Genomic DNA, 26,712 nt, shown 5'->3' on the forward strand with positions numbered 1-26,712 from the left:
TACCTTCCCTCAGTATCAATGACGGACTCTCTACAAGAGAAGTCCAATCCCCTCCTGACCAAAACACTCACTCCTCTTGAATAGGAGGAGTGGAAAGAGTGGTAAGAGGCCTGGAACTTGCGATTAGTTAGCTGTGCAGCTGAGCTTGGTACTAAATGCGTTTCCTGCAAAAACAGTAAACCAGGTCCTCTCTCCTCCATTGCTGACAGGACCAAAGCTCTTTTATTTGGGTTACCCAGGCCCCTGACATTCCACGAGGTGATACTTATTCCATTTGTTTGCTTAGCTAGTGACAAATATAACGCAAGCAATACAAAAAGAAGGGCCGCGCGGGGGGGAGCGCCTCCAACCCTCCACCCCCCCACAGAGTCCCAACACTCCCCATACCCACAGTGTGCATTATCCCCCCAACTTGCTAAAAGCAAGGTGGACGGGAAGAGAGGAGAAAAAAACAAAAACAAAACAAGCAGGAGAGGAAGAGGGAGAAGAAACAAAAAAAATAAAATAAAAAAAGGTAAACCAGTCCCACCCACCCATAACGCTCGAGTATATACCATTTAATTTCCCCGTTCATGCAGACAGCCCTAAATTGAGTGGATAAGTAATGCCATAAAATGTGACCCCCAAACATATATTCCCGGCTCAAAGTTCTGCTACGTGTATGAGGAGAGAGAAAAAAAAAAAGGGAAAAGAGGGGTCAATGCCCTATAGAGCCTCCCCATAACTTATTCCTACACAATACACCTATATCAAAGAGTGCTATTCAACATAAAAAAGGGGGGGGGGGGTTAATATGATTAAAGTCAGTCAATCCCATCCCTCGACCTTACTTCACCTCGTGCTACACCCCAATCTGTACAGTAAGTGCCATTGATAATCCTGTGCACAAAGTGCCCAAAAAAAAAAGGGGGGAGGGGGACCAGACCCACCACCCCACAACTGTAAACAATTCAATCTCCCCATTCATACAAACTACCATGAGTTAAGTGAATAAATAATACCCAAAGATATAGGCCCCAGACATATGTTCCTTTCTCCAGGTTCGAAAGAGGAAAAAAATAAAAAAAATTGAAGTGCCATAATAATCCTGTGTACATGTGGCAAAAGACAAAAAAAAAAAGGGGGGGGAACTAGTCCCACCATCCCATAACACCCAGTTGTAAACAGTTTAATCTCCCCATACATACAAACTACAATAAGTTAGGTAAATAAGTAATACCAAAAAAATATAACCCCCCAAACATATGCTCCCATCTCAAAGCTCAGCAGCTTATATAAAAAAATAAAATAAAAAAAGAAAGAGAAGAGAGAAAAAAAAAAAAAGGAAAAATTTGAGTGCCATAATAATCCTGTGTACATGTGGCAAAAACCAAAGTGCAGTATCAATCGATCACTGTCACTCACAAAACACTAAACACATAACTGCAGAATTCGCATTCAGGCTTGATCCTGGCGAACGCTAACAGTTTTTTTGGTAGCGTTTGAAGCAGTCGCTGACAGTCAGGTGCTCTTTTTCCCTTGAGTCTCACTAGTGTACCAGTAAATTCAGAGGCCAAAATGTCAAACTAAAGTGAATAGGCCTACACATTTCTGAGCCTGACAGATGAGAGTGAAGAGAAAGTCACCCATCTGTCCAATTCTGGCTCAGAATACAAACCAGTAGACAACAGCGTCAACCTGACAGATGGCTCTGACGATGGAGTAGTGATCCCTGCCAAGGTCAGGCGCACCTGATCTCGTTCTTCTGCTGTTGAGATGCAAGAACCACAGGGCTCTCGTATGGAGCAGAGAGCCAGTACTAGTGCCGCTCATCCTTCCAGTGAACTGGCAAGCACCAGCGGCCTAGTACATCCTGGTCATACATCCAGTACTGCAGTAACACTTGGTGACGTGGTGAGTCCCATAAGTGCAGTTCAAGCTAATGAGGTCGCTAGCACAAGCAGTGTCCCGCATCCACCAAGAAGAAGACAAACACAGGTCCATCGAGCCCATAGTGCCCTTCCTGCTGCATTTGCCAATCCAAATTGGGAGCCCACCACTTCTGCATTACCCATACTTCCCCCAGTCACTGGCCAACCTGGAATTCAGATGGAAACAGTTGATTTTACGTCATGTAATTTTTATTTGCAGTTTTTCACGGAAGATCTCTGTAGATCTATTGTGGACCAAAACAATTTGTATGCTGGTCAATTCATCTCCGCTAATCCAGAGTTGCCAGAGATTGGAAACCTATTATAGTTTCTGAATTTAAGACCTTCCTGGTCCTATCCCTCCTCATGGGCATAGTTAAAAAAAAAATAAAAAAAAGTGAGTTGCGGTCATATTGGTCCACTGGGTCAGTGGACCAATAGGGCCATGTTCTCTGCCTTCATGACAAGGACATGATACAAGCAGATCTTGCGGTTCATGCATTTCAATGGCAATAAACTCTGTCATCCTTGGGGTGACCCTGGATACAATGGGCTCCACAAAATTCGGCCTCTCGTAAACCACTTCAGCAGTTTGCAGTCTTGTTTACTCTCGATCAAGTTTTCTGCGTTGATGAGGCCCCGATTACATTTGTCAGCCGCTGCACATTTGTGCACAATTTTAAAAGCATGTTGTGTTTGGTATCCATGTACTCGGCATAAGATCATCTTTTTTATTTCATCAAACATTTGAGCAATATAGTGTGTTTTAGTGCATTCAAATTTAAAAAGTGTTTTTTTTTCTTCAAAAAATTGCTTTTGAAAAATTGATGCGCAAATTTTGTGAGACAAAAAAGATTGCAACACCCACCATTTAAAACCGTAGGGCATTTGATTTAAAAAAAATTATAATGTTTGGGGGTTCAAAGTAATTTTCATGCAAACAAAAGGTGTCAGAAAGGGCTTTGTCTTTAAGTGGTTAGTGTGCAGTGTTGTGCATAAAATGCCAGGACAGTTCAAACCCCCTTTTTGGAAAATAGACACCCCAAGCTATTTGCCGATAGGCATGTTGAGTACATGGAATATTTTATATTTTGCCACAAGTTTCGGGAAAATTACAAACTTTTTTTTCTTTTGCACAAAGGGCGTAAAATGAGGATTTCACTTCCTCACTACCCATCACAGTTAGGGAGGCCCTGAAATGTCAAGATAGCACAAAACCCCCACAAATGACCCCATTTTGGAAAGTAGACGCCCCAAGGTATTTGCTAAGGGGCATGGTGAGTATTTTGCAGCTCTCATTTGTTTCTGAAAATTAAGAAAGAAAAGAAAAATGTATATTTTATTTCTTTTTTAAATTTTCAAAACTTTGTGACAAAAAGTGAGATCTGCAAAATACTCAACATGCAAATAGCTTGGGGAGTCTACTTTCCAAATGGGGTAATTGGGGGGGGGGGGATTGTGCCATCTTGGCATTTTATGGGCGTTGAAACTGATAGGTAGTGAGGAGTGATATCAAAAATGTACACCCTTTAGAAATCCTGAAGGCGGTGCTTGGTTTTCGGGGGTTTTCGGGGGTCCTGCGGGGTTATGCGGCTAGACTCCCAAAAAGTCTCACACATGTGGTATCGCCGCACTCAGGAGAAGCAGCAGAATGTATTTTGGGGTGTAATTCCACATAAACCCATGGCATGTTTGAGCAATATATCATTTAGTGACAACTTTGTGTAACTTTTTTGTCATTTTTCAATCACTTGTGACAAAAAAATTAAATATTCAATGGTCTCAACATGCCTTTCAGCAATTTCCTTGGGGTGTCTACTTTTCAAAATGGAGTAATTTGGGGGGGGGGGGGTTGTTGTACTGCCATTTTAGCACCTCAAGAAGTAGAATAGGCAGTCAAACTAAAAATCTGCGTGAATTCCAGAAAACGTACCCTAGTTTGTAGACGCTACAACTTTTGCCCAAACCAATAAATAATACCAAAGACATGTGGCTGAATACATTTTGACCTAAATGTATGACCAGAATTGAGTTTATTGGCTGAATTGAAAAAAATTAAATAAATTTGCTAGCAAAAAAAATTTGCGAAAAAAAAAAAAAAAAAAAAGCGTGGGGTTCCCCCCAGTTCCATACCAGGCCCTTCGGGTCTAGTATGGACTTGGAGGGGGCCCCCCACACCAAAAAAAAACGCCTACATAGGGCCCCCCCCCAAATCCATACCAGACCCTTATTCGAGCATGCCGCCCGGAAGGTCAGCAAATGGAGGGGACAAGCGAGCACCCCCCCTCCTGAACCATACTAGGCCACATACCTTCAACATGGGGGGTACGGGTGCTTTGCCTTTCCCACATGTTGATGAGGACAAGGGCCTCTTCCGACAACCCTTGCCCGGTGGTTGTCGGGTCTGCGGTTAGGGAGCTTATCGGAATCAGGAAGCCCCCTTTAACCTCCAATATCCTGGTCCCCCACCGGTACATCCTACCCATTCACCAGGAAAGTAGTGAAAAGTAAAAAGAAAAAAAAAAGCACCAGTTTTTGGTAATTCCTTTATTGGTCAAATGGCTCTGAGCCGCCATCTCTCCCGATGTCATCGCCTTCTTCCACTGCAGTTTTTTCCTTGAGCTGTCATCTCTCGGTGTTGTTGTATTCTTCCTCCTCGCATCATTGCCGCTGTCTTCTTGCTCGCCGGTTACCCATTAAAAAAATAAAAAATAATCTGGTCTTGTCGCGTAGCTGTCTTCTTTCTCCGTTGTTATGTTCCCCACTCTCCGGCGCCGCTTATATAGGCATTGCCATCCAATAACGTTGCCCAGAGAGCCCACCCCTGGTGACGGCACATTTCACAAGGTGCGGGCTCTCTGGGTGACGTGTCATTGAATGGCCACGCCCCATGCCTATATAAGAGGTGCCAGAGAGCGGGGAACATAACGGAGGAAGACAGCTACGCAACAAGAGCATATTTTTTTGTTTTTAACAGGTGACGGCGAGGAAGAAGGAGGCAGCGACCAAGTGAGGAGGATGAAGTAGTCAACGGCAGCGGAAGAAGGCAAGGATATTGGGAGAGACGACATCGGGAGAGACAGCGACTCAGAGCCATTTTACTTATAAAGGAATTGGCAAAAAATAGGATTTTTATAACAGCTTACCTGTAAAATCATTTTCTTGGAGTACATCATAGGACACAGAGCTTTAAAGAGGAGGGCCGGTTATACAAAAAAAAAAAAAAAAAAGTCGGCAGCTGCAAACACTGCAGCTGCTGACTTAATCAACACACTCACCTGTCCAGGGTGCCCTCGATGTCGGCCGCCCGAGGCCGACCCGTCCCTCGGCTCTCGGGTCCCGGTGCTGCCATTCCTTGTAAGGGAAACAGGCAGTGGAGTCTTACGGCTTCACTGCCCGTTTCCTACTGCGCATGCGCGAGTCCCGCAGCTACTGCGCATGCGCGAGTCCCGCAGCGCTTTCTGAATGGGACGCGCTGTGTTCTGGAACACACAGTTCCCAGAACACAGCGCGACTCATTACCCAGAAGACGCCGCGACGAAGACAGAAGACAGAAGATCTCCGCGGAGGAGGAAGAGGAAGATTAGGAGAAAGTGCCTAGCAACAGGCATTTCTGGTAAGTAAAAAAAAAAATTTTTTTTCATTTTATATTTTTTTGTAATTTTTAATATTTTTTTTGTTTTCAGGGTGGCCCTCCACTTTAAGCATTTACTTAGTGGATTATAGCTACCTTCAGGTGTTGACACTGGCACACCCTATACAGGAAGTTGACTCCCCTATATAAACCCTCCTCCTTCCAGGAGTACCTCAGTTTTTGTAGCCAAGAAATATACTTAAACCCCATAAAAGAAGAGGGGCAGGATCTCTGTGTCCTATGATGTACTCCAAGAAAATAATTTTACAGGTAAGCCGTTATAAAAATTCTTCTTTATCGTACATCATAGGACACAGAGCCTTAAGTATTTACTTATTGGGACGTCCCATAGCAATGCTACTTGAGGGGAGGGAGACACAACCCGTAGGGCACCCCCAGACCTTGAGGACTTATACTGCTGCCTGCAGCACACGGCACCCGATATCCTCATTCATTCTTACATCCACTTGGTAACATTTTGTGAATGTATGGACCGAAGATCAAGTTGCGGCCTTGCAGATCTGAGCAAAGGAGGCCTGGTGACGCACTGCCCAAGAAGCACTAACCGCTTTGGTAGAGTGCACCTTAACTTGAATAGGGGGAATCTTATCCCTTAAATCATAAGTTTGAATTATAACTTGCTGAATCCACTTAGCAACAGTGTATTCCAGAATGGGCTTGACATGTCCATTCGGTTTTGGTACCGTAAACAGGTCTGAATAGAAACCTAAACCTTGTTCTTTTGTGGGGATCTGTATGATTACCCCTTGAGTCAGTCTAATGCTTGAAACAGGGATTGTCTTTTCCCTAGATCCTTGGGAACATTTGATCTCAGAAAGTGAGATGGTGGAAACTCCTGAAAGTTTGTATCCTAGAGTCACTGTGGAGAGAGCGCATCTGTCCTGAGTTTCCCTCTGCCAGACTTTTGCGAAATGCAGAAGTCTTCCCCCCCACCTTGGTGAGGGGAAACGCCTCTTTATGAAAAGGTCTTCGTATTCTGCTTTGTAGTCTTGCGGCTCCAGGTCTTCCTTTGAGCCTGGGCCTGACCCTGCGATTTTCCTATGGAATCTGATGGTAGAAGCTGTCGCCACTGCCTACAGGCAGATGCGCTCGGCACAGAAGAAAGTCAGTTTAAATGAAGGACATTTATAGTTTCTTTTGACTGGCAAGAGTACTTTTTCCACTGGAAATTATCTGGATGTATTTATCCAAATCATTGTCAAAGAGTCCCTCCCCATTAAATGGGAAACTAGACAGTAGGTTTTTGCAGGGTGCTTTGGCAGACCAACCCTTTACGCATGGTCCTACGCATGTGTGCTAGCACAAGTGCAAGGCGAGACTCCTAGTGAATAGAAATCTTTATGGCATCTATGCCAAAACATAATGCTTTTGGTAAATCGGCCAACTCACTGGCCTGTTGTGCAGGGAGCTCATTAAGGGCCTCTGTGAACTGGTCTTTTAAGGGCTGACAGATGCCTACAGCTGCAATTGCAGGCCGAGCAGCAGTACCTGCTAAAGAAAAAAGATTAACAGGAATTCTAACTTTTTATCTGTTGGATCCTTTCAGCATTTGTGCACTGTCCACTGGACAATTTAAACTTTTATTCACACTGGAAATCACAGCTTCTACTGCTGGAACTTTCAATTTTTTGGTGAATTTTTCCTCCATAGGATAGAGAACTTAGAAACTCTTTGGAGGGAGAAAATGCTTATGCGGATGATCCCATTCGGTATAAATAAGCTTCTCTAGTAATGTGTGGACTGGAAACGCAAGCTGACTCTTGTTAGGGGTAGCATGAAAGTGGAGCGAACCATGTCCGTAAGGATTTGTACCTCAGAATGTGAAGCTGAAACTTCAACTGTTTCCTCAGCAGAGGAGTAATCGGTTTGTTTTTCCCGATCGTTTTGAGGGTAATACCTCATCCTGTCTCCACTGTTCCCCTGGTAAGGGGTTTGGAGAGGGAGCGAGGGATCTAGCACGCTTCTTATCTCCTTTAATGGAGGATGCGATTAAAGCCACTAATCTTCCTTCTAAGCCCTGCAGGGCAGAGGAAAATGCATCTTTAGTCACATATACAGGTGCTGAAGCGTGAGAAGCAGTTGCACCACCAATTGCTTCCAATGACTCACCCTGGCTTGCCAAGTCAGGTATCTCCGGAGAATATGAACCCTTTTAATAGGGGTTCCACTCCTTTGGACCACGTATAGCACCCCTCAGGGCAGATTTTGGTAATGTAGCAAGACCAAAGAGTCCTGGTTCTTAGGGTCCAGCCCACAAAGAGGAGCGTTACAGGCAAAACCTCATTCTTCTATGCAAGGCCCGGGTACCATCCTGGAGCCGCAGTGGCAGGATGGATCCAGTTGTGGAGGCTTTTTGAAATCAGCACAGATCCCTCCTGGAGCTCCGCAGAGCACATCTTCACTCTTACCAACACCTTTAGACATGGGTGAAAAAAAACTGAGGTACTCCTGGAAGGAGGAGGGGTTAGATAGGGGGGTCAACTTCCTGTATTGGGTGTGCCAGTGTCAACACCTGAAGGTAGCTATAACCCACTAAGTAAATACTTAAGGCTCTGTGTCCTATGATGTACGATAAAGAAACTTGCTCTTTTTTTTTTTACTTTTCACAGCTTTTTTGGTGAATGGGTAGGGGTACAATGTACCTGATACCCATTTACATAAGGTGGGGGTCAGGACCCGACAACCACAGGGCAAGGGATGTTGGGAAGAGGCCCTTGTTCTCATCAACATGAGGGTAAGGTGCTTTGGGATAGACGGGCGCAGAGTCCCCCTGCCCCAAAGCTCCCATACCCCCCATGTTGAGGGCATGTGGCCTAGTATGGTTTAGGGGGTTGGTCCCCTCCGAATCCATACTAGACCTGAAGGGCCTGGTATGGACCTGGGGGGAAACCCATGCCTTTTTTTTGCAAATCTTTTAGCCGGCAAATTAAAAAAAAATTACATTCAGCTTTCAGCGGGGAACCCCGCTGACAGCTGATGACTCATCAATAGCTACGGACATAGCAGCCGGCCCCCTGCTTAGCAACCAGCTATATACAGTGGTGAAATAAGAGCCGCAAAATGCAAATCGCATCACAAATGCACAACTTGAAATCTATTAAGTGCAAATCACAGGAAAAAGTCACAGACCCTTTCCAAAAACATACTGGCCACAACACGCATAGATGTGAACTAGTACCATAGGAAACCATGTTAAATGGACTGTAGTGCCTTTCTGCAAACAGAAAATGCACTAAAAACGCATAGGTGTGACCGTGGGGTCGGAGAACAAAATGTACAGGGATGTGGAAAATAGTCACACACACATTCTCAGGTTGAACATGATAGACTGGTGTCTTTATTCCTTACCAACTATGCAACTATGTAAACCAGAACAAGCGTGCAGCAAATGAAGTCAGAACTCTCGATCTGCATTCTTGTTCTAAATTTCTGACTCAAAGTACTGCAGCTAGACATAGTCACAGTGCTGCACACAGAACAGAGCTGTAGAGGGAGTTCAAAAGGCCTGCCTACTACAGACTGCCTGCAGAAAACTAGAGGAGGAGAGTAATATAAGGCCGCGTACACACGCGCGGACTGTTCGCCCAACTTTGTCCGCTGAACAGTGTTTGGGCGGACAGTCCGCTCGTGTGTGGGCTTTCAGCGGACAGTTTCAGCGGACAGTTGGACGGACAAGGTTTTTCGGAAATTCCGAAAAACTGTCCGCTGAAACCTTGTTTGAGCGAACAGTCCGCCCGTGTGTAGGCTTGTTCGTCAAACAAAGTTGCGCGCATGCTCAGAAAGGATTTTCACGCCGAAAGCTATAATGCAGTGTATAGGACTTTGTATTTTTCGTCCCGTCGTACGTGCCGTTCACGTCATCGCGCACGGTTTCAGCAAACTGTTCGTTCGTCGTGTGTGGGCATGTCCGTCCATGCTAATTTTGAGAGGACTGTTTGCCGAAACTGTTGGACGGACAAAGTTGGGCGAACAGTCCGCGCGTGTGTACGCGGCCTAAGACTAGTCAGCTTGCACAAATAGAGAGCGCAGCAGTGTCCGGTCTGTATTACAGGAAACTCCTGCACAGAGGCAAAGTTTAATGCTGGTTTACTGCATAGATTTGGGAGAAATACACAAAGCACACAAAATATCAAGTAAGAATACACATGCCTCTTGTATTTAGACAATTTTTGCTTATCCCGGAGTACTGCTTAAAAGGAAATACATTAATTAGAACGCACTTTGATTAAAGAAGCAGACTCACCTGCTACTGCTAGATCCAATGCATCCTCATCTACAGACACTTGGGAACAAAACTGTGCTAAAGGAGACAATGGATATGACGCATTAAGGTTTAAACCAAGCATGAAGTTATGCACTTTTCCAGCTCTTCCTTCACGCGTGTTGAATAGGGCAGTGTCACTTATTAGAGCCATGAACATGCGTTGAACCCAGCTGGCTTGGTTGTTTTTCTGATATTCTTCTTCAGCTTCAACATTTTCACTTCCTAAGCAAAAATTACAAAGTAAAAAAGCAGTAGTCAAAAATGTATAATACTCCCATCCCTATACCAGCTTAAAAAGTTCAAGTTCAAGCCTTCCAGAAATTAGCCTATGCAGTCAAGGGGTCTCAGCGGATATTAAAAACTGGGCAGCTTTGTAATTTGTTATTGTCATACCTGTAGGCTATTAGTGCCCCTTCTCCCCAGAAGCCTGGATAAAAAAACTCCCAGTTAGCAACCCCCAGGTCCTTTCTTGTTGCTAGGATATGAAAATCATTGAACACTCGCTTCCAGTGTTGATGAGGGGGTCTGCACTGAGCGGAGAGTGTCTATATTAATGAGGGGGTCTGCACTGAGGGGGGGTGTCTATACTGATGGGTGTCTGCACTGAGGGGGTTTCCTCAGTTTAGGCCGATACGTATTCTTCTACATATTTTTGTTAAAAAAATAAAATAAATCCCAATAAGCTATTGATTGGTTGGTGCAAAAGTTTGCAAAATAGGGGATAGTGTTATGGCATTTTTATTAATATATATATATTTTTTTACTAGTAATTGCGGCGATCAGCAATTTTTATTGTGACTGCGACATTATGGCAAACACATCGGCCATTTTTTACACATTTTTGGGACCATTGTCATTTATACAGCAATCAGTGCTATTTAAATGCACTGATTCCTGTGTAAATGACACTGGCAGTGAAGAGTTTAACCAGGAGGTGGCCGGCCGGGCTCACGCGATGGCATGGCGGCCAATTCAAAGGGGCGTACCTGTACTCCCATTTTCCTGTCTGTGCCATTCTGCCGACGTACATCGCCATGCGCAGGTCGGGAAGCGGTTAAGCATTCCTCAGCATTTGTTAGGGTTCTTCTGGCCTTCTATTATATCCTGTGAATACATCTTAGCTGTTGCCATCCTGATCAACACTACACCTATGTACAGACTCCACTGGATGAATATTAACCGTGTGGCAATGATTATTAGGCATCAATATATTCAGTCTCTCTTGTCACTAGCAGCTTTGTGTGTACCACTAAAGCAGCTGTCCCTTTTCTTTATTTTTGTTTGTTTTTAAGACGATCCACTTGGTACACCATTTTCAATCTCTGACATTTTAAGTCGTAAAATTTCTGGATGATCAGCTGCAACTGCTGTCACTGATCAGTGTATTCTGACAGTGGTGGCTGTCGCTATCAGAATACAATGTGAGGGGGATTCCTTTCACTACCTTCTGTGGATAGAGGAATCTGTTGGCTGCTAGTTGAAGGAAAAAAACAAACTGTGTATGGCCAGCTTTCTACTCACCTGTCCCTGATCCAGCAAGATATAACTACCTAGATAGCGGGGCCACTTGTAAAGATTGTCCAGGCCGGCCCATTCTCTGTCATGGTTGGAAGCTCAAAATGCAATGCAGCATGTACCAAAGGATCAGTTACACATTAAAGAAAGCATTAAAAGAGGGAGAAGCAATTAAGGGGGGGGGGGGGGGGGGAATAATCACCTTGTGCAAATGTTCCATAATCCTGCGTAAAACTGGTCATATTAAGGTCACCACAAAATAAAATAAAAAACGAACGACTAGAACATATGTAATTTTTCCATTAAACTTGTTAAACTAAATGCATGTTGTGCTGTAAGGCGATTATGATATAAAAAAAAGAAGACAATAGAATATAGTAACTTGTACAGTGTAAAGCCCACTATTGTAAGAAAATCCATATGTTTACCTTTTGGCTCTTGCTGTTCATCATCACTGTCTGAATTGTCCATGGTCACTATGTGCTTTGGTTTAATGTTTTCTAGGAACAATACAAAAAGAAAAATGCATTTTATATGAATTATATTACAAGATGTAAAATCATGTATGAATAACACAAAAATGATTTTTAAAGTCGATTGAATTTTGTGGATCACACTATCCTGTGCAACAATTATCAGGCTGGTAGACTAAAGAAGTGAGAAGGGACCTGGCTAGCAGCTTTCGCTGTTATAGGAAAGATGGAATATCCAATGGACCCATATTATATGTTAGGTATGTTTATCCAAGTTGTTGTTTAGTTGCACTGACAGGTATTTTATAATCTGAACATCTTTTATTCAAGTATACACATTTAATGAAATGAGAAAATGTTGGTTACCATCTAATGGAAGACAATTTTGGTATTGTCCCTCACTTGTCAAAAAGTTAATCTTACTTTTTCCCTGCAACTCTTGACTGATCATCCATATCCTTTTACATCTGTTAGCAAAGGGATGCAAGTTTTTGGAAAATGCTACTATAGATTGTGAAGCCATTCGTTTGTGGTGCCCAAATGGGACCTTTCCATTAAATTTCAATCACCCTTATCCTCTCTGCTTTGTAAAAGCCACCCAACCTTCTCGGAAACTTTCAAAGTAGTGGGTTGGCTGAGTGCATTTTGCAGAAAAATATCTCACATTCCTCAGCATGAAGTAGTATCCTTTGTAATGAAGCACTGCTGACCTCTATTTTACCACTGACGGTGGCTGGTACAAAAGTAATTTGTATTAATGGTGTAGTGACAGGACACAGAAGACCGGTTTGTATTTTACATTTCTTAGAGACTCCAGCTGTGAGATTTAATCATTAGACAAGCTAACCAAAAGTATGCATTATTACTGGTACTACTGTAAATCGTCCATTACATGAACATGGTTGAAATACATGCACATTTAGTGTACCTCTGTTCACTTTAAACTTACTAAAGTGATCAGAGAACTAAAGTTTACTTTAGGTCCACACCACTAGCATATCATTTTGTATTCACTAAGAGGACAAGCTCACATACACATTTAGAAACTGAATTTGAAATTTGAATAGTACAGCACCCAAGCATTGGACTCAACTGTCCCTCATTTGGAGGGACGGTCACCCTTTCTACTTCTGTTTTTTGATTTATACTCCTCTATAAAAATATGGCATTTAACTACTACAACCGTTATTTTGCATTGAGCATTTGGCACATGGCTAAATCAAACCATATCCTTGTGTTAAAGCTTTGTGAAATGAGCCTACTGTCCCTGCAAACATACTTTTAAAAACAAATTTGGCCTCTCATTAATTGAAAAGAGAATTAGAACTAGAACTAGAAAAGGGTGCGCTTCCCTATGCACCAAAAGGCCACTTATCTAAAACATAACCTTTGTTATAAATCATAAAAAAGGTATGTAATGACCAGAACAGGTCATCCTTTATAATTCTACTGCTTGTTTTGCTAGTAGTTAGCAGCTGTTATACTGTGAAAGATAATGTTAATAAAGCCACCAGATCATGTTTTTCAAAATTGCGCCTGCCTTTTGAATGGTGACAAACTTTGACCTTAAAAATCTCCATAGGCGACGTTTAAAAATGTCTACAGATTACCAGTTTTGAGTTACAGAGGAGGTCTAGTGCTAGAATTATTGCTCTCGCTCTACCGATCGTGGCAATACCTCACATTTTCATGCGGGCAGGACTTATGTATGGGCTTGCTTCTGCGCGCAAGCTCGGCGGGACAGGGAGCTTTACATTTTTTTTATTTTGACACGGTCCTTTTAACAAAAAAAAAAAAGTTTTGGTCATTTTTATTCCTATTACAAGGAATATAAACATCCCTTGTAAGGATGAGCTCTGGCGCGTTTGCACAGCCCACTTGCAGAGCCCGCCAGGAAGTCGGCACTGCGCTGCACTCATCACAGGCAGTGAGACGTTTCCTGATCTCTGCAGCCGCGCATCGGGACAATGTCTCACTGCCTGTGATTAGTGCAGCGCAGTGCCAACTTCCTGGCAGGCTCTGCTCATGGGCTGTGCAAACATGCCGAAGCTCATCCTTAATCCCTTGTAATATAATTTTTTTTTCCCTTTAAGACCATTGGGCGGATGGTCATCCAATGGTGGGGAGCCGAGTGGGGGCCATCTTTCCCTCACTCTGCATCCAGCCTGTGAGCGGAGAGGATCTGATAGACTCTGCTGCTACCGACAACTCTGGTAAGCAGCGGAGATGACCGGAGCGTGGCGGGACACACTTCGCTTTTATCTGAAAGCATAACAACGGTACTCCATTTCAAACAGCTGATGTACAACTGAGTCAAGCGGTCCTTAAGTGGTTAAAATAACAAACATTTTAATCTTGCCTCCTCTGTGCAATGGTTTTTCAGAGCAGCCCTGATACTCCTCTTCCCTCACTTCCCTCTTCCCTCACTTGGGGACACTCATGTGTCCTCGCTCCTAATACTTGCCCCCTAAGTCCCTCATCACTGGCTCTAATTGACAGCAGTGGGAGCCAAAGGCCAATTGCTCCTGCTGCTGTATCTAAGCCAACGAGGAGCAAGAGAGCCAAGAGAACCTGGCTCTCGTATAAATTGCTCAATTGAGATTGAGCTCAGGGGTGTATTTAGGGGGGGCTGTGGGGGGGGGGGAGCTGCATGCAGGTCTTTTTAGCTTTAATTACTTTTTTTTAGCTTAGAAAGGTAAAACGAAAAAAAAACCTCATCTTTGAAGGTATTATATGGCCGCATGGTAAGCCCAGCTACTCCAACTGCATAGCCGTCACTATTGCCCTGAGTGGGTTCCACTGGAGGCACAGGCATGTGCTTTACTAGCAATGGACCTTATCCTTTGGACTTCCCCAAAGCACAGGAAATTGATTTTGAGCCCTGAACATATGGGAAATGGGTTGTAAAAGATGGTCCTTATGGTCTGCACACACGCCAGTGGCCCTGCTCTTTGGCAATCCCCCTGTTCCCCCCAGGCAGACAAACAAACAGGTTTAGTTGGTGGACAAACAAGAGACTATTCTGGGTAGGCATCTATCTAGATCACAGTGGAATACGTCCTTCCTCATACTACATAGGCAGCTTGGAGATGCCTCCCACGGAGAGCTATCATCTGCAACAAAATTCAAAATTTTCTCCAATCTTTGTGCAAAAACGGGTCCGACGTGACAACGCGTACCATCTTCAAGAATAGATGCATGCAGGATTCTGCTCTCTGGGGAGGCATCTCCGTGCTCTATAAACAGTTCACTGCCCCTCTCACCAGGCTCTCATATCAGGTGGCATGGGAGAGGGATCTGGAAATTAGCCCTGAGACAGAGGACTGGAGTAAATGGAGCATAAGAATCCACAAGGGCATCCTTAATATAGCCCTGATTAAGGCGGGATATAAGGTGCATGCCAGGTGGTACCTAGTACATGAAAGCCTTTCTTTGAATTGAAAAAGCCAACTTTATTGAAGTACGAATGCTTGGTACATAAATCGATGGAGGCCAACATGGCCAAAACAATAGCACATATATAGACACATTACAGTAACCGTGTAGCATAAAGCAAACTACCCACAAGAGGCAGAGCCATCACATAGGGGGGGCTATAAAAAGAGACAAAGGAAAGGGGGAGAGACAGAGGGAGGGGAGAGGAGAAAAAAAAAAGGGGGAGGGAAAGGGGAAGATGAAGGGCGAGTATATCAAGTACACATTTCACCATCTGCCAACCATCTACCCCAGACATTTTGGTATTTAGGTGAACACCCCCTATGCACATAAATCAGCTTCTTATATGGAAGAGTATCATTTACCTCTTTTTTCCAACACTGGATTGTGGGGGGCAGGGCCTGCATCCACCTTCTAGCCACCTCTTTCCTTGCCAGGAATAGGGTCTCATGCAAAAAGGTGCGAAGAGATTTATCAGCTTCTAAGCTAGGCATCAGACCGAGCAGGCACATTTTGGGGTCTAGGGTAGCAGGTGAACCCATCTGGTCATGCATGAATTGTATCACTTGCATCCAGTATGCTTTAATAGTTGGACAGGTCCATAGAGGGTGATCAAGGGAGCCCGGGGTATGACCAGATTGACGGCCTCCCGGATTGTACATGGGCTTGAAACGTGCTATCTTCTGGGGAGTTAGATATGTCCTGTGTATGATATACAGCTGCGTGAGGCGATCTGACAGCCGGGGGGATACGTATTTCACATCCCCCAGAATGTCATCCCAATCCTCATCTGCAATAAGCCCAATGTCCACCTCCCATCTGGTCTTAGCAGCATAGGCCAAGGCCATGACACCAGGGAGATGGATAGCGGAGTACAAGGTGGAGATTAATTTAGCTGGCTCAGTACCCGTAACTGTATCTACTATAGAGGGGACTGCCAAGGATGGGTTAGAGCTAATAAATTGAGTTTGTATGGCATGGTGGAGCTGCAGGTATCTAAAAAGGAGACAGGGAGGGAAAATTCATCCTTGAGCATTTGAAACATTTTTATTCCCATATTAGTCATGACCTGATAAATATATAAGATCCCGTGGCGTATCCACACTGCAGGATCTGGAATGGACAGCAGTTCAGGTAGGTGCATGTTGAACCAGAGAGGCATGTGGGAGTGGACCCGTGGAATCCCAAGTTTTTTCAGTGCCCTCCACACCCTCCAGTGATGTGCCAGCATGTCTGCGTTATGGCGGGGGGAGCAACCCATCAAGGGGGCCCTGAGGACTGCCTGAAGGGGGGTGTGGGCTGGATTGTCAGGATGCCCACAGATTAGTGCCTGATATCGTAGTAGTTCACTTTTATCAAAATAATAAAAATGGGATAATTGGGAGGCAAGGTAGTACTCCTGAAAGTCTGGAAGAACAGCTCTTCCCAGCGTCGCTGGGTTTTTCAGGAGCTTCCAGGATAATTTATGTCTGCTGTGCCCCCATATAAATGAGTTAAGAACAGACTTCTTAAAAATTTTTGTGGTATATATAGGGGGGCATGCCACACGAGATAGAGTATCTTTGGTAAAAGTATAATTTTAACCAAATTAATGCGTCCCATAACCCCCAGTGGTAGTCTGGCCCAATTCTGTGTCTTAGTCTTGATCAGGGTACATAGGGGTTCAATGTTAAGGAGTGTGTAGTCCGTGAGCGATCTGGTCACCTGCACCCCAAGGTACTTAATCGAGGAGACCCTTGGGAGGCTCAGAGGTGGAGACGTGAACGGAGGGGGGAAATGGTCAATGGGAAGGATCTGAGATTTGGACCAGTTAATATGCAAACCTGAATGGCCACCGATACATTATATAGAATGAAGGGCAGCGCACAGGGAAGAATCCGAGTCTGCCAGGTACAGAAGGGTATCGGCAAACATCCCGATCTTCTCTCCCAGGTTACCAATCTTAAGGCCGTGGATATTAGCATCTGCCCGAATCATGATGGCCAACGGCTCCACAGCCAGTGCATACAACATAGGGGAAAGAGGACAGCCCTGTTGGGTCGCCCTCTCAAGGGGAAATTGGTCCGATAACCAACCATTCACAAACACCCTGGCCTTGGGGGATTGGTATAGGAATAAAATTGGGGGCAAATCCAAATCTCGAAAAGGCACTCCCATAAGTAGTTCCAGTCCACAGAGTCGAAGGCCTTAGCGGCGTCCAGAGTCACCACGATCCTCGACTCGATGTCATCGTGGGATCCCTGAATATTCATAAATAGACGAATGTTCATTGCTGTATTTTTCCCTGGCATAAAGTCTGTCTGATCTGGGTGGACTAGGGACAGAATGACCTGGTTGAGGCGGGAGGCTAGGATCTTAGCTAATATCTTAATATCAACTTGGAGCAGGGAGATAGGTCTATACGATTCTGGGTATTTAGGGTCCTTGCCAGGCTTGGGGATTACTACAATTTGGGCCTCTCTCAGAGGGGGGTAGGGTACCTGTATCAAACATAAATTTGTATAAGTCAAAGTTTAGGGATAAGGATTTCAGAGTAAGTGGCGTAGAATTCAAGTGGTAAGCCGTCTAATCCTGGGGCCTTGGACGCTGCCAGGCAGGAGATAGCCACAGAGATATCTTCTATAGTAATAGGGGCTTCTAACAGTTCAAGCTGTTCATCAGCCAGTCTGGGAAATGCAACTCCCGCCAGGTAGTCCCTGGTGTCTTGGGGAGAGTGGGTGACCCGGGAGGTGTAAAGTGCACGGTAGAACTTCCCAAATTCCTCCGCCACTAGTTGCGGATTGGTAATATCGTTCCCCTGTGGATCTAACAAGGACACTACCACAGGGGGACGCACATCCAGATGGGCCAGGTATGCAAGTAGTTTGCCCGATCGCTCACCATACTCAAACACCCTCTGTCTACAAAAGATGCACTGCTTAGCTTTCTCAATGTGCAACTGGGAAACCTGTCGCGTCTGTACCCTAAGATTATTGGCTGTGCTGGGCGAAGGGCCCGGATGGAACGCCTCCTCCAGCACCTGTAGATGTTCCGCAGCCCGTTGCAGAATAAGTTTAGATGACCTTTTGACTCTATTGATGGGCGTGGAAAGGAGGGAGCGGGCATGCAGTTTAATCCTCTCCCAGACCATGTCATAAGCAGCTGAGTGCCCATTAGCCATGAAGTAATATTGTAGTTCAGTGGGAATGTCTTCCTGGTCCCTCAGGGCCGTCAGCCAAAACGGGTTGAGCCGCCAAGGAGGAGCAGGTGAGACGCTCAGGAGCTGGAGCGCAATCCAGTATGGAGTGTGATCCGAAAGTATTCTCGGAGCAAAGCCCACATCCCCGAGTTTCGGTGTTAGGGACCTTGAAATTAAAATAAAATCTATACGCGACATAGTGTTGTGACTGGCCGAGAAGCATGAGAAGGCTTTAGCGTGTGGGTGTCTGTGGCGCCAAGTATCGACAATAGCAAAGTATTGAGTCATAAAGGCAAGACCCTCACTAATGACAAGTGAATTGTACGGGGGGGGGGGGGGGGCGACGATGACGACATAGCAAGCTAGTATCAGGATAGTGGATCCATTAATGGTGGTATGTATAAACACATATCTGCCCTGCTGGTCCATCTGGAGTGACATTAAATCAAATGGGACTCTTTTTGCAACCAGGACCGAAACGCCTCTGGAATACGAGGTGTGAGTGGCATGATAGGCCCAGCCTATCCAAGGCTTTTTCAAAGAGGATTGTAAGTGACCCGTAACATGAGTCTCAACCAGTGCGATGACATCAGCACGCTGAGATTCAAGGAATGTCAGAACGGCGGTGCGCTTAATCTTATTGCGCATGCCCCTGACATTCCATGTCAGGAATTTTAGGGAGCTCATGGCGGATATAGGGCGTGCGTAATAAACCGCAGTTGGACTAGGACCAGCTGAGCAGACATGGACAGAGCCATTGGTGGAAACCTCTGTATCAGCCAATATCGATAGTGCACATGTGACAACAACATAGTACCTATAGCATAACAAAACATTTGTAGATAGGTTGGCATAGAAAAACAAATACCCACAACATTTCCCATCCCTCCCAGTCCACTGCCTCCCCAACTCGGCACGGACATAGTATCCCACGGGCAAGGCCCATTGGAGGCAAGGGACTTAATTTTAAGGGAGCATAGATACCCATTATAAAAAGAAAACAAAAGAGGAACAGAAAACAGTCCGGCAAAACGGACAAAGTTCACAAAAATCCTAGGGGGGCGAATCCTTCTCTGAGAAGCGCATGGGGTGTAGGAGCCACAACAGTGTGGCACCATTACAGTCGTACAGGGAGAGGTCCCGTTTGCCAACGGAGCAATAGTCAAGGTATAGCAGGAATCCACAGCATCGGTCAGCACGTTGTCTTCAGCCAGTCTGTTTCAGGCGTGGAGAAAGTGAGGATAATGGATCAAAATCACCCGAATGCGGCCGGAATATTGCAAGATCCGGGGTGGTATATATAAAAAAGAAAAAAAAAGGGGGGGGGAAGGGGTTGCCATTACTGTCCCCCCACTCCTCTAGAATACACACACTCGCAATGTATTCATTAAGGGGATAGACCGTAGACGAAAGTCAAACAGCATTGCGGGAATAGGAGAGGAGCGGAAGGGGGGGTTAGAGCACTCACAGCTTTCAGACAGCATGGCCCTTTCAGGCCCGGCGATCCCTCTGATCAATCCAGGTGGACGCCAGTTCGGGGTCCTCGAAGAAATGGGTTCTGCCGTCGCACTCCACACGGAGCTTCGCAGGATATAACATGGCATATTTGAGGTGTAGAGCGCGGAGGCGACGTTTAACTTCCTGGAACCTGGACCGTTGTCGCTGCACCTCACTGGAGAAGTCTGGGAAGACGGCCACATGAGCGTTGGCATGGGGGATATTCCCCTTCTCTCTAGTCAGGCGGAGGATCTTGTCGCAATCTTTGAAATTTAAGAATTTCGCTATCAGGGTACGCGGCGGAGCTCCTTGGGGAGGAGGCCGGGCAGGGACGCGGGTGAGCTCTATCAACTGCAAACATCACAGAGAATGCTTCTCTACCAAAATTGGTTGTCAGGAAGTTCTCAAGGAAGCTTGCCGGGTCGTTGCCCTCAGCATTCTCAGGGAGGCAGATAAAGCGGAGGTTACATCTCCGAAGGCGATTTTCCATGTCGTCCTGCTTTGCACTAAGCTGCTGTAGCTGACGACGCACCTCATCAGTAGTATGTTGCAGGGGGTGTAAAATATCTTCCGCTCTGCCGATGCGGGTCTCCGCCTCCTCCACACGATCCCGCAGGGCGGAAAGGTCTTGTCTGATAAGAGAAACATAAATTTTGACCTCCTCGATTTTGGTGGTAAGCGTGCTCTGGCACATGGCAATGGCATCTAGGACCTTGTTAGTGGCCGCTTCGGAGCGTTCCATATCCGAGGATGCGCCTGCGCCGTCTTTATCCCACAGGTCTTCTCCAAGCCTGCGGTACTTGGCAAGTTTGTCAGGGGCTTCAGAGCTCTTTTTTGGTGGAGACCTACTGCAGGAGAAGAGCAGGAGAATTCCCGGGTGTACCAAGATGGCCGCTGTTCACCAGGCAGGATCTTTTTTTTCACTTTATCTCTTTATTAATTACTTTTCAATTTAAACAAAGCATACAACATTTCCATACAAAATTGAACAATAGCTTGAATAGAAATTCCATAAAACCCTTTTACACCCTTTCATCATCCCTCCTACCCACTCACACAGACATTCTCCTTGCACTATTTCCCTAGCTAGCAACCCTTTCACTTAGGTGTAAATACCTTTATTCATTTTCTCGCACCACAACTTCCAGATCTTGTCAAATTTTTTTATACCTCCCTGTCTTATAAATGCTACCCTTTCCTTGAGGATTACCCCATTCATGTTCTGCACCCACTCTTCACTGCTAGGGAGTATGGAAGACTGCCATTTCTGGGCTATGAGCTTCCTAGCCTGGAAAAGGCATCTTAATTTTGCTAGTTTAGTATCTTTGGGATCACTGGGGTGACTGTGTAATATACTGTGTATATTTGTTATGCCATTTCTGTGAAAGCTATATTCCCCTTTACCTCATTGCTGTTAATCTGCTTCATCTATGATGAGTGCCTTTCAGGGGGATGAAGGGACCCAGCTCATGTCCGGTTATGAGACTGATTTTGAACAAAGCGATCAGGTATAAACTCAAATTTCTTCATTAATACGTAAATTTACACGTTTATTCGAAAAAAAGAAGTCTGCTCTTTTTTGGCATATGAAATCGTTTGACCGATACATTAAAGAAAATATCAATCCGTAAGGATTGAGGATCCAAATTTTTCCCAATTTGGAACAAATTAGTGACGAGAGTAAAAAGGAGTGGGAAAGCAATTTACAGGACTGCTCACGGACCATGATGACCATATTGATCAAAGAGTATACTAAACAAATAGCTCTTATTGATCGGGAAATTATTATTTTGGAGAAATATAAAATAAATCCCACTATTGTTACAGTGTGGGTTCAGTCACTGTCTCTCTGCTTTCCCTTTCTCCCCTCCCTTCCCTCCTCTCATCCTTTGTTCCGGCCCTCTCCCTACCCTTCATTCCCCTCTCTCCCAGGATCGTAACCAAATTATTATTAATCTATACCATATCCTGAAGCAGTGAAACAATAATGATGGTATTTATTATTCCGACAATACTATGCATCACTAGCGATAGCTATATTGTATTATTGATGTACTGTCACTTTATGTAATTCCCCTTGGGCGTTTATGGATCTGTTGTTCTGATTGGGGTTGGACCATGTCGGGGGTTTCGCTGGCTTCCCGGCACGGGGAGGGGACGTTGGAGCACTTTTTTATTGCTTCCCGTCCCCGATCTCCCTAGGCTAGGTTGGGCTGGGGGTGGTAAATCCCGTGCCGGCGGCATTCCGTGATCGCCGCCGGACGTCGCGGTCTGCGCAGTGCGCCTGCACGGGCTCTCCCCGGGTCCTATGGGGGGTTCTGCACTGCGCAGGCGCGCGCGTATCATCGCAACGTCACGCGGGTTGCATCGGAGGTGACGGGAATTCCGGGGCATTATGTGCCTTCCGGAACGCCGAGGAATTGACAGGAGCCATAAATATGGCTCTGATGGTTGAGAGCAGCAGATGGGTGGAGAGCTGACACACCCATAAATAGGAGGAGAATCCCACCTGTATCTAATCTAACAAACAAGTAAGTGCTATAAATAAGGTGTATAAGCCAGAACCTTTTCATTTGAGTCCTGGAACACCACTCAAACAGATCATTGAAACAGGTATGGAGTATGCTGAAGAGAGATCTCTTTTCGCTGCATCTTTTTATTGATACAATATGAAGTTTGGTAACTTTATCACTTTTGATTTAGCTTTAGGGCCGTTGAGGCACTGGGGTCTTTTCGCTATTCCTTTTAAGGGGCTATTTATTATCTGCAGACTACAATATAAGTGCGGCAGATACAATACACAGGTAATACATTATTATTCACTGACGCTCTTAATATATTTTTTATCACTATTCATACTATCACTTTTTTAGGCATCACCACATGTTTATGGGGTCATTGATTCAATACACACATTTATGGGGGTGGGTTTTTTATTTCTTTTCTTTTACACAGTCACACATTTTTGGTTTATTTGCATCACTAGTTTATTATTATTATTACTATTGTCATTTTTGAACTACATTCACATTATTCAGCATAATACCGATTGTCACAATATGGAATATCACACCTGTTTATTATTTGTTTAAACATTACTTGGGAAACAAAGTGGCATTCCCTCTCATTTCACTATTCCCATTTATCTATGCTTTTGTAGATTAACACAATATACGCAATACTCCAGTCAAACAACTAGTTATAATATACATTTTTTGTGATGTATTTGCTCCATATCATATCATATTGTATTTCATTATTTTTAGGTGTGGCCACCTTGGGTGTGCCAAGAACCTCCTCCTCTGTTCCTCTGATCACCCTGGGGAAACTCCAGACACAAAGCTAGCGTTTGATGCCCCCGTGAAGTCGTGTTCCGCCTTTTTTCTCCCCTTCTTTTGTCCCCCCTCCCCCCGTGTCCATCTTGGTGGGTGGTTGAGGTAGGTCAAAATAGTGGGGCAGCGGATCCAGGATGACCCTTTGAGGGAAGGCACTGTTCCGTTTTTCAGATTTTATTAGAAGTCTCTGGTTGAAAAGCAGTGGTTCAGTGGAACTGGTAAATATCGAAATAAGTTTTGATATTACATTAATTTTTCGGTTAAAACCTATTATATTGAAAGTCTTTTTTTTCTTTGATTACCGGCAGAATATACAATATAACTACTCCTTTCGCCAGGGCTTTGTTGCTTTTTACCCCCTGAAGAAGACCCTGACTCCCTGAAGGTCGAAATGCATTGGGGCAGCCCGGGTGCTATTTTGCAACTTTTGAAAAAGTGCTGTACTTGTAAATTGTTCCTGTAACCTATTTTGTATTAAATGTTGCATATACTGTTTATCCACTGATATGCTATAATATTATATACCAGAGCCTGTATTTTTTAATCTATGATGGCAAATAAGCCGTTGAATCAATAAAATAAATATAACTTTTCACGGATTTATCTCTGCTTCTTGTTGCTGCCTGAAAACCCCAAGGGGAACTCCTTTTTTTATTCTCTCTCGAATACTTAGGGGTGTGCAGCTAGCTCGTTTTTCATTCATTTACTTACATTTATGCACTCTTTTCCTCCTTACGTTTAGTATCTTTGGGATCACTACCTCCATCTATCCATCCCAATACACATCCCAGGGGTTCCATATCTACTACCGTTTCGAATACCTGAGTTATTATTTCCACTACCTCCCTCCAATAGCTGTGCAATTTGGGGCATCTCCAAAACATATGCATCATATCCCCCTCCATTCTTCCACATCTGGGGCATGATGAATCCTGCCTTCGACCGAACAAGAAGAGTCTCTTGGGAGTGTAATATGCTCTATACAGTAGAAATAAATGAGACAACTTTTGAGATGAAGAGAGGGATACCCAAGGTGCCAACTCAAGAATCCTTTCCCATTGGTCTTCCGAGATACTTCCTACATCTATTTCCCATTTTTTTCTGTATGATTGCTCCTGTATTCTTACCCGAGTCTTCTCATATATACTTGCATAAGTTTTGGATATTAACCCTTTCCCCGATTTCGCTCGCAATATTTCCTGAATTACTGGTATCTCGCACCAGTTTATTGTCTCCACCCCAAACTCTTTTTCCAACGCATGTCTAACCTGCAAGTATCTAAAAAAAGACTTTTTTGGTATTGCAAACTGGTCCATTAACTCCTGGAAAGATTTCAGATTACCATTCTGATAAATCTGATGTATAAACTTAATACCTCTTCTTTCCCATTCCTTTATTTGTCCTATTTTTTGTATCTCGCCCAACTTGTTATTGGCCCATAGGGGAGAGTATTTAGTAAATCCCCTGTACCCCAGTATTCCTTTGGTTGTTTCCCACACCTTTAACAACAAACCAAGTGTAGGAGTATCTCACGTAAAGAACCCTGACTCCAATGCCTCTACCAGCGTCCTACCAAGAAATTGTTCAAGGAATGTTTTCTTTTCTCTTCCCCCACTCTCCGTGTCCCCTCCTCTCAGATGCTGTAGCTGAGCTGCTAAAAAATAGCTGAATGGATGAGGAATTTCCACTCCCCCTTCATCACTTGCAGATTGCAACGTTCTTAAGCTGATCCGCGCTTGACCCCCCTTCCAAATCAATTCCCTAAACATGGAATCTAACTTGTAGAACCATTTCTTATGGATCCATATTGGGGAGTTGTGTAAAATATACATAAGTTGCGGCAGGAGTATCATTTTAATTAAATTGCATCGGCCTGCTGCCGATAGAGGACGTTTCTTTCAAATGTTGATCTTGTCCTTAAATTTGGATAACAATGGGACTAAGCTATTCACTATATACTGTTTGGGGTCTTTAGTGATATAGATGCCCAGGTATTTCATTTGACTTAGGTAAACGAAAAATCATAAGCCGCGCTTAAACAAAAACAAATATAATCAACTACTTGTGCAGTAATATTAAAATGCGCACTATACAGGGTATAGCAACCCTATGTATATATATATATACGTAATGCAGGGCACATACGTGTCAATGTTCCAAATCCAAAATCTCACTATTGTAATTCACTACATATAATAAGGATACATAACATATAAATACAAAAAATACATATAAACCATCAACACCCAGTGTATAAACAATAAGTCCGTGTGTAAAACACCAAAAATGATTGATGTGAAGCTGTAAATAAAAAAACCTCTAAAAATGAAACACAATGTTCATAGAATCCAAACTGAGAAGAATCGTGTTCAGTCCACCACCAACATACGTTGAGATTTGCTGCTTACCAGATGGATATGACCCCCCACTACAGAGGGTCACACGGAGATTTATGAAATTGTGCACCACTTCCAGCCACGGGGGGACGGGGTTCCTCGATGTCCTCCTGACTTCGCTGCTTCAAAGAATCTTGGGAAGAAAAACTCGCTCCCGAATACTTGACTCAAAGGTCCAAAAGAGGGACTCAGAGGCAGGGGCATCAAAATCATAGAGGGAGATAAAACTCAAAATAGTGTAAAACCCTTTTTATTATAAGGATAAAAATATAAAAATACACTTACAAGTGTGTAAAAGAAAATGCGCCTTAAGTCCGTGGCGCCGGCCGGACGCACACGGACAGATCCGTTCTCCTGGAACCCGTCACAAACACGAGGTGATAAGTAGCGTACAGCTTTTGGGCTGAGCGGTACGCTACTTATCACCTCGTGTTTGTGACGGGTTCCAGGAGAACGGGTCTTAAGGCGCATTTTCTTTTACACACTTGTAAGTGTATTTTTATATTTTTATCCTTATAATAAAAAGGGTTTTACACTATTTTGAGTTTTATCTCCCTCTATGATTTTGATGCCCCTGCCTCTGAGTCCCTCTTTTGGACCTTTGAGTCAAGTATTCGGGAGCGAGTTTTTCTTCCCAAGATTCTTTGAAGCAGCGAAGTCAGGAGGACATCGAGGAACCCCCTCCCCCCGTGGCTGGAAGTGGTGCACAATTTCATAAAGCTCCGTGTGACCCTCTGTAGTGGGGGGTCATATCCATCTGGTAAGCAGCAAATCTCAACGTATGTTGGTGGTGGACGGAACACGTTTCTCCTCAGTTTGGATTCTATGAACATTGTGTTTCATTTTTAGAGGTTTTTTATTTACAGCTTCACGCCAATAATTTTTGGTGTTTTACACACGGACTTATTGTTTATACACTGGGTGTTGATGGTTTATATATATTTTTTGTATTTATAAGTTATGTTATGTATCCTTATTATATGTAGTGAATTACAATAGTGAGATTTTGGATTTGGAACATTGACACGTATGTGCCCTGCATTACACATATATA

At 44.2% G+C, this 26,712-nt stretch overlaps 1 protein-coding gene across 1 annotated transcript in view; it reads right to left on the bottom strand.

Moving 5' to 3' along the window:
* The window catches only part of PLA2G4A (phospholipase A2 group IVA), a 387,554-nt gene that overhangs the window by 72,758 nt on the left and 288,084 nt on the right, over positions 1-26,712 (bottom strand). The window contains exons 14-15 of the mRNA XM_077452645.1: positions 11,773-11,844; positions 9,809-10,051 (exon numbers count right to left, since the gene is read on the bottom strand). Of these exons, the coding sequence (XP_077308771.1) occupies positions 9,809-10,051; positions 11,773-11,844 (315 nt within the window). The remainder of the gene's footprint in view (positions 1-9,808; positions 10,052-11,772; positions 11,845-26,712) is intronic.

Source organism: Lithobates pipiens, unplaced genomic scaffold, assembly GCF_037356315.1.
Source record: "Lithobates pipiens isolate NorthernLeopardFrog02 unplaced genomic scaffold, aLitPip1_a1.2 Scaffold_23, whole genome shotgun sequence".
NCBI classification, from domain to species: domain Eukaryota; kingdom Metazoa; phylum Chordata; class Amphibia; order Anura; family Ranidae; genus Lithobates; species Lithobates pipiens.